General features: G+C 46.9%; 1 protein-coding gene across 2 annotated transcripts in view; it reads right to left on the bottom strand.

The window, feature by feature from the left end:
• chtf18 (CTF18, chromosome transmission fidelity factor 18 homolog (S. cerevisiae)) overlaps positions 1 to 7,500 on the bottom strand; it is an 85,274-nt gene that overhangs the window by 34,976 nt on the left and 42,798 nt on the right. For both annotated transcript variants that reach the window (XM_042316462.1, XM_042316461.1), the window contains exons 17-18: positions 6,736 to 6,885; positions 2,372 to 2,502 (exon numbers count right to left, since the gene is read on the bottom strand). In XM_042316462.1, coding sequence (XP_042172396.1) covers positions 2,372 to 2,502; positions 6,736 to 6,885 — 281 coding nt within the window. The remainder of the gene's footprint in view (positions 1 to 2,371; positions 2,503 to 6,735; positions 6,886 to 7,500) is intronic.

Raw genomic sequence — 7,500 nt, 5'->3', positions numbered from 1 at the left:
GTGTGTGTGTGTGTTTGTTTTTTGTGGTGTGTGTGTGTGCTTGTGTTTTAGGTGTGTGTGTGTGTGTGTTCTAGGTGTGTTTGTGTGTGTTCTAGGTGTGTGTGTGTGTGTTTTAGGTGTGTGTGTGTTTTAGGTGTGTGTGTGTGTGTTTTAGGTGTGTGTTCGTGTGTTTTAGGTGTGTGTGTGTGTGTGTTTTTTAGGTGTGTGTGTGTGCTTGTGTTTTTTAGGTGTGTGTGTGTGTGTGTTCTAGGTGTGTTTGTGTGTGTTCTAGGTGTGTGTGTGTTTTAGGTGTGTGTGTGTGTGTTTTAGGTGTGTGTTGTGTGTTTTTTAGGTGTGTGTGTGTGTGTGTTGTGTTTTTAGGTGTGGTGTGTGTGTGTGTGTGTGTGTTGTTTTAGGTGTGTTTTAGGTGTGTGTTTTTAGTGTGTTTTAGGTGTGTTTTTTTTAGGTGTGTGTGTGTGTGTGTGTTTTTTAGTGTGTTTTAGGTGTGTGTGTGTGTGTGTGTTTTGGTGTGTGTTTTAGGTGTGTGTGTGTGTGTGTTTTAGGTGTGTGTGTGTGTGTGTTTTGTTTTAGGTGTGTGTGTGTGTGTTTTTAGGTGTGTGTGTGTGTGTGTTTTTAGGTGTGTGTGTGTTTTAGATGTGTGTGTGTGTGTGTGTGTGTGTGTGTGTGTTTTTAGGTGTGTTTTTAGGTGTGTGTGTGTGTTTTAGTGTGTGTTTTAGGTGTGTGTGTTTTTTTAGGTGTGTTTTAGGTGTGTGTGTTTTTTAGGTGTGTGTTTTTTAGGTGTGTGTGTGTGTTTTAGGTGTGTGTGTTTTAGGTGTGTTTTAGGTGTGTGTGTGTGTGTGTGTGTGTTTTTACGTGTGTGTGTGTGTTTTTAGGTGTGTGTGTGTGTGTTTTAGGTGTGTGTGTGTTTTAGGTGTGTGTGTGTGTTTTAGGTGTGTGTTCGTGTGTTTTAGGTGTGTGTGTGTTCGTGTGTTTTAGGTGTGTGTGTGTGTGTTTTAGGTGTGTGTGTGTGTTTTAGGTGTGTTTTTTTAGGTGTGTGTGTGTGTGTGTTTTAGGTGTGTGTGTGTGTGTGTGTGTTTTTTTAGGTGTGTGTGTGTGTGTGTTTTAGGTGTGTGTGTGTGTGTGTTTTTAGGTGTGTGTGTGTGTGTGTTTTTAGATGTGTGTGTGTGTGTGTGTTTTGGTGTGTTTTAGGTGTGTGTGTTTTAGGTGTGTTTTAGGTGTGTGTGTGTGTGTTTTAGGTGTGTGTGTGTGTGTGTGTTTTTAGGTGTGTGTGTGTGTGTGTTTTAGGTGTGTGTGTGTGTGTGTGTTCTAGGTGTGTGTGTGTGTGTGTGTGTTTTATGTGTGTGTGTGTGTTTTTAGGTGTGTGTGTGTGTTTTAGTGTGTGTGTTTGTGTTTTATGTGTGTGTGTGTGTGTTTTAGGTGTGTGTGTGTGTGTTTTAGGTGTGTGTGTGTGTGTTTTTAGGTGTGTGTGTGTGTGTTTTAGGTGTGTGTGTGTGTGTGTTTCGTGTGTGTGTGTGTGTCGTGTGTGTGTTCGTGTGTGTGTGTGTGTTTGTTTTAGTGTGTGTGTGTGTGTGTGTTCGTGTGTGTGTGTGTGTGTGTGTGTGTGTGTGTTTTAGTGTGTGTGTGTGTGTTTTAGTGTGTGTGTGTGTGTTTTAGTGTGTGTGTGTGTGTTTTAGTGTGTGTGTGTGTGTGTGTGTGTGTGTGTGTGTGTGTGTTGTGTGTGTGTGTGTTCGTGTGTGTGTGTGTTCGTGTGTGTGTGTGTGTGTGTGTGTGTGTGTGTGTGTGTGTGTGTGTGTGTGTGTGTGTGTGTGTGTGTGTGTGTGTGTGTGTGTGTGTTCGTGTGTGTGTGTGTGTGTGTGTGTGTGTGTGTTCGTGTGTGTGTGTTGTGTGTGTGTGTGTGTTCGTGTGTGTGTGTGTGTGTGTGTGTGTGTGTGTGTGTGTGTGTGTGTGTGTGTGTGTGTGTGTGTGTGTGTGTGTGTGTGTGTGTGTGTGTGTGTGTGTGTGTGTTCGTGTGTGTGTGTGTGTGTGTGTGTGTGTGTGTGTGTCGTGTGTGTGTGTGTTCGTGTGTGTGTGTGTGTGTGTGTGTTTCGTGTGTGTGTGTGTGTGTGTGTGTGTGTGTGTGTGTGTGTGTGTGTGTGTGTGTGTGTGTGTGTGTGTGTGTGTGTTCGTGTGTGTGTGTGTTCGTGTGTGTGTGTGTGTGTGTGTGTGTGTTCATGTGTGTGTGTGTTCGTGTGTGTGTGTGTGTTCGTGTGTGTGTGTGTGTTCGTGTGTGTGTGTGTCCGTGTGTGTCCGTGTGTGTGTGTGTTCGTGTTCGTGTGTGTGTGTGTGTGTGTGTGTGTGTGTGTGTGTGTGTGTGTGTGTGTGTGAGACTCACGGCTCCAGAACGTAGACATATTGTCCATCAGGCGTTCTGTCCTGTCTGTAGGACAGGTTGTAGGAGATCATGGTGTGAATCAGATCAACCAGCTGCTGTTTCTCTCTGTCGCTGAACAGTTGGGGGTTCACCTGGACACACAGAAACACCTGTTATTCAACACCTGACCCCCCCTGAACAGACCATAAACAAGACTGATGCTGGCACTGAGACCTCTCAGCTGTATAAGACCATAAACAAGACTGATGCTGGCACTGAGACCTCTCAGCTGTATAAGACCATAAACAAGACTGATGCTGGCACTGAGACCTCTCAGCTGTATAAGACCATAAATAAGACTGATGCTGGCACTGAGACCTCTCAGGTGTATAAGGCCATAAACAAGACTGATGCTGGCACTGAGACCTTTCAGCTGTATAAGACCATAAATAAGACTGATGCTGGCACTGAGACCTCTCAGCTGTATAAGACCATAAACAAGACTGATGCTGGCACTGAGACCTCTCAGGTGTATAAGGCCATAAACAAGACTGATGCTGGCACTGAGACCTCTCAGCTGTATAAGACCATAAACAAGACTGATGCTGGCACTAAGACCTCTCAGCTGTATAAGACCATAAACAAGACTGATGCTGGCACTGAGACCTCTCAGCTGTATAAGACCATAAACAAGACTGATGCTGGCACTGAGACCTCTCAGCTGTATAAGACCATAAATAAGACTGATGCTGGCACTGAGACCTCTCAGGTGTATAAGGCCATAAACAAGACTGATGCTGGCACTGAGACCTTTCAGCTGTATAAGACCATAAACAAGACTGATGCTGGCACTGAGACCTCTCAGCTGTATAAGACCATAAACAAGACTGATGCTGGCACTGAGACCTCTCAGGTGTATAAGGCCATAAACAAGACTGATGCTGGCACTGAGACCTCTCAGCTGTATAAGACCATAAACAAGACTGATGCTGGCACTAAGACCTCTCAGCTGTATAAGACCATAAACAAGACTGATGCTGGCACTGAGACCTCTCAGCTGTATAAGACCATAAACAAGACTGATGCTGGCACTGAGACCTCTCAGCTGTATAAGACCATAAACAAGACTGATGCTGGCACTGAGACCTCTCAACCAGCTGTATAAGGCCATAAACAAGACTGATGCTGGCACTGAGACCTTTCAGCTGTATAAGACCATAAATAAGACTGATGCTGGCACTGAGACCTCTCAGCTGTATAAGACCATAAACAAGACTGATGCTGGCACTGAGACCTTTCAGCTGTATAAGACCATAAACAAGACTGATGCTGGCACTAAGAACTCTCTCAACCAGCTGTATAAGACCATAAACAAGACTGATGCTGGCACTGAGACCTCTCAGCTGTATAAGACCATAAACAAGACTGATGCTGGCACTGAGACCTCTCAGCTGTATAAGACCATAAACAAGACTGATGCTGGCACTGAGACCTCTCAGCTGTATAAGGCCATAAACAAGACTGATGCTGGCACTGAGACCTCTCAGCTGTATAAGGCCATAAACAAGACTGATGCTGGCACTGAGACCTCTCAGCTGTATAAGACCATAAACAAGACTGATGCTGGCACTAAGACCTCTCAACCAGCTGTATAAGACCATAAACAAGACTGATGCTGGCACTGAGACCTCTCAGCTGTATAAGACCATGAACAAGACTGATGCTGGCACTAAGACCTCTCAACCAGCTGTATAAGGCCATAAACAAGACTGATGCTGGCACTGAGACCTCTCAGCTGTATAAGACCATAAACAAGACTGATGCTGGCACTGAGACCTCTCAGCTGTATAAGACCATAAACAAGACTGATGCTGGCACTGAGACCTCTCAACCAGCTGTATAAGGCCATAAACAAGACTGATGCTGGCACTGAGACCTTTCAGCTGTATAAGACCATAAATAAGACTGATGCTGGCACTGAGACCTCTCAGCTGTATAAGACCATAAACAAGACTGATGCTGGCACTGAGACCTTTCAGCTGTATAAGACCATAAACAAGACTGATGCTGGCACTAAGACCTCTCTCAACCAGCTGTATAAGACCATAAACAAGACTGATGCTGGCACTGAGACCTCTCAGCTGTATAAGACCATAAACAAGACTGATGCTGGCACTGAGACCTCTCAGCTGTATAAGACCATAAACAAGACTGATGCTGGCACTGAGACCTCTCAGCTGTATAAGGCCATAAACAAGACTGATGCTGGCACTGAGACCTCTCAGCTGTATAAGGCCATAAACAAGACTGATGCTGGCACTGAGACCTCTCAGCTGTATAAGACCATAAACAAGACTGATGCTGGCACTAAGACCTCTCAACCAGCTGTATAAGACCATAAACAAGACTGATGCTGGCACTGAGACCTCTCAGCTGTATAAGACCATGAACAAGACTGATGCTGGCACTAAGACCTCTCAACCAGCTGTATAAGGCCATAAACAAGACTGATGCTGGCACTGAGACCTCTCAGCTGTATAAGACCATGAACAAACAAGACACTGCTCATCAAGAAGCGGTGCTCCTAGTGGCCGGGGACTTTAATGCAGGCAAACGTAAATCAGTTTAACCAAATTTTTACCAGCATGTCACATGAGCAACCAGAGGAAAAAAAACTCTAGACCACCTTTACATCACACACAGAGATGCATACAAAGCTTTCCCCCGCCCTCCATTTGGCCAAACATACCATAATTATATCCTCCTGATTCCTGCTTACAAGCAAAAACTAAAGCAGGAAGTACCAGTGAATGGTTCAATATGGAAGTGGTCAGATAACGCAGATGCTAAACTACAGGACTGTTTTGCAGCACAGACTGGAATATATTCCTGGATTCATCCAATGGCACTGAGGAGTATCCCACATCAGTCACCAGCTTGATCAATAAGTGCATCGATGACGTCGTCCCCACAGTGACCGTACGTACATTTCCCAACCAGAAGCTATGGATTACAGGTAACATCCACACCGAGCTAAAGGCTAGAGCTGCGGAGAGGGACACTAATCCGGACACTAATAAGAAATCCTGCGATGCATCAAACAGGCAAAGTGTCAATACCAGACTAAGATTAAATCCTACACCGATTCTGATGCTCGTCGGATGTGGAAGCAAACTATTACGGACTACAAAGAGAGACCGAGCCGGGAGCTGCCCAGTGACGCGAGCCTATCTGACGACCTAAATGCCTTTTATGCTCGCTTCGAGGCAAGCAACACTGAAGCATGCACGACAGCACCAGCTGTTCTGGATGACTGTGTGATAAAGCTCTCGGTAGCCTACGTGAACAAGACCTCTAAACAACATTCAGACGGATTACCAGGACGAGTACTCAGAGCCTGGACCAACTGGCAAGTGCCTTCACTGACATTCTCAACCTCTTCCTGACTGAGTGTGTAATAGCTACTTGTTTCAAGCAGACCACCATAGTCCCTGTGCCAAAGAAAGCAAAGGTAAGCTGGCTAATTGATTACCGCCCTGTGGCACTCACGTCTGTAGCCATGAAGTGCTCTGAAAGGCTGGTCATGGCTCACAACACCATCCTCCCGGGAACCCTACACCCACTCCAATTCGCATACCGCCCTAACAGATCCACAGATGATCCAATCTCTATTGCACTCCACACTGCCCTTTCCTACCTGGACAAAAGGAACATCTACGTGAGAATGCTGTTCATTGACTATAGATCAGCGTTCAACACCATAGTGTCCTCAAAGCTCATCACTAAGCTAAGGACCCTGGGACAAAACACCTCCCTCTGCAACTGGATCCTGGACTTCCTGACGGCCCGCCCCCAGCTGGTAAGGGTAGGTAACAAGACATCCGCCACGCTGATCCCCAACTCAGGGCCCCTCAGAGGTGCGTGCTCAGTCCCCTCCTGTACTCCCTGTTCACTCATGACTGCACGGCCAGGCAAGACTCCAACACCATCATTAAGTTTGCAGATGACAACAGTGCTAGGCCTGATTACCGACAACGATGAGACAGCCTATAGGGAAGAGGTTAGAGACCTGGCCATGTGGTGCCAGGACAACAACAACAGGTCATAGTTTAGGACAGATAATATCCAGTGTGTGTACCTACATGTCGTAGTTTAGGACAGATAATATCCAGTGTGTGTGTGTCCCTACAGGTCGTAGTTTAGGACAGATAATATCCAGTGTGTGTGTGTCCCTACAGGTTGTAGTTTAGGACAGATCATATCCAGTGTGTGTGTGTACCTACAGGTTGTAGTTTAGGACAGATAATATCCAGTGAGTGTACCTACAGGTTGTAGTTTAGGACATACAATATCCAGTGTGTGTGTGTGTGTGTGTGTGTACCTACAGGTCGTAGTTTGGGACAGATGATATCCAGCAGGAGAGACAGGATGTCCAGACTGAGACTAAGCTCACTGACTCTAGTCCTGATGCATGCTGGGACTTCAGACAACATGGCCGCCAGAGCGTTCCTGCTGGCTGAGGTCTTAGTTAGAGCCTGGAGAGAGAGGGGGAAGAGAAGAGAGAGGGGGAACAGAGGAGAGGAGAGAGCGGGAAGAGAGGAGAGAGGAGGAAGAGAGGAGAGAGGGGAAAGAGAGGAAAGAGAGGAGAGAAGAGAGGAGAGGAGAGAGCGGGAGGAGAGGAGGAAGAGAGGAGAGAGGGGGAAGAGAGGAGAGAGAGAGAGGGGGAAGAGAGGAGAGGAGAGAGGGGAAGAGGAAGAGAGGAGAGAGGAGGAAGAGAGGAGAGAGGGGGAGAGAAGAGAGGAGAGGAGAGAGGGGGAAGAGAGGAAAGAGAGGAGAGAGGGGAGGAGAGGAGGAAGAGGGGAAAGAGAGGAGAGAAGAGAGGAGAGGAGAGAGGGGGAAGAGAGGAAAGAGAGGAGAGAAGAGAGGAGAGGAGAGAGGGGGAAGAGAGGAAAGAGAGGAGAGAGCGGGAGGAGAGGAGGAAGAGAGGAGAGAGGGAGAGGAGAGGAGAGAGGGGGGAGGAGATGAGAGAGGGGGAAGAGAGGAGAGGAGAGAGGGGGAGGAGATGAGAGAGGAGGAAGAGAGGAGAGAGGAGGAAGAGAGGAGAGAGGGGGAAGAGAGGAGAGAGGGGGAAGAGAGGAGAGAGGGGAAGA

Source organism: Oncorhynchus tshawytscha, unplaced genomic scaffold (genome assembly GCF_018296145.1).
Source record: "Oncorhynchus tshawytscha isolate Ot180627B unplaced genomic scaffold, Otsh_v2.0 Un_contig_1312_pilon_pilon, whole genome shotgun sequence".
In the NCBI taxonomy this organism is placed as follows: Eukaryota; Metazoa; Chordata; class Actinopteri; order Salmoniformes; family Salmonidae; genus Oncorhynchus; species Oncorhynchus tshawytscha.
This window is presented reverse-complemented; position numbering and strand designations above follow the sequence as displayed.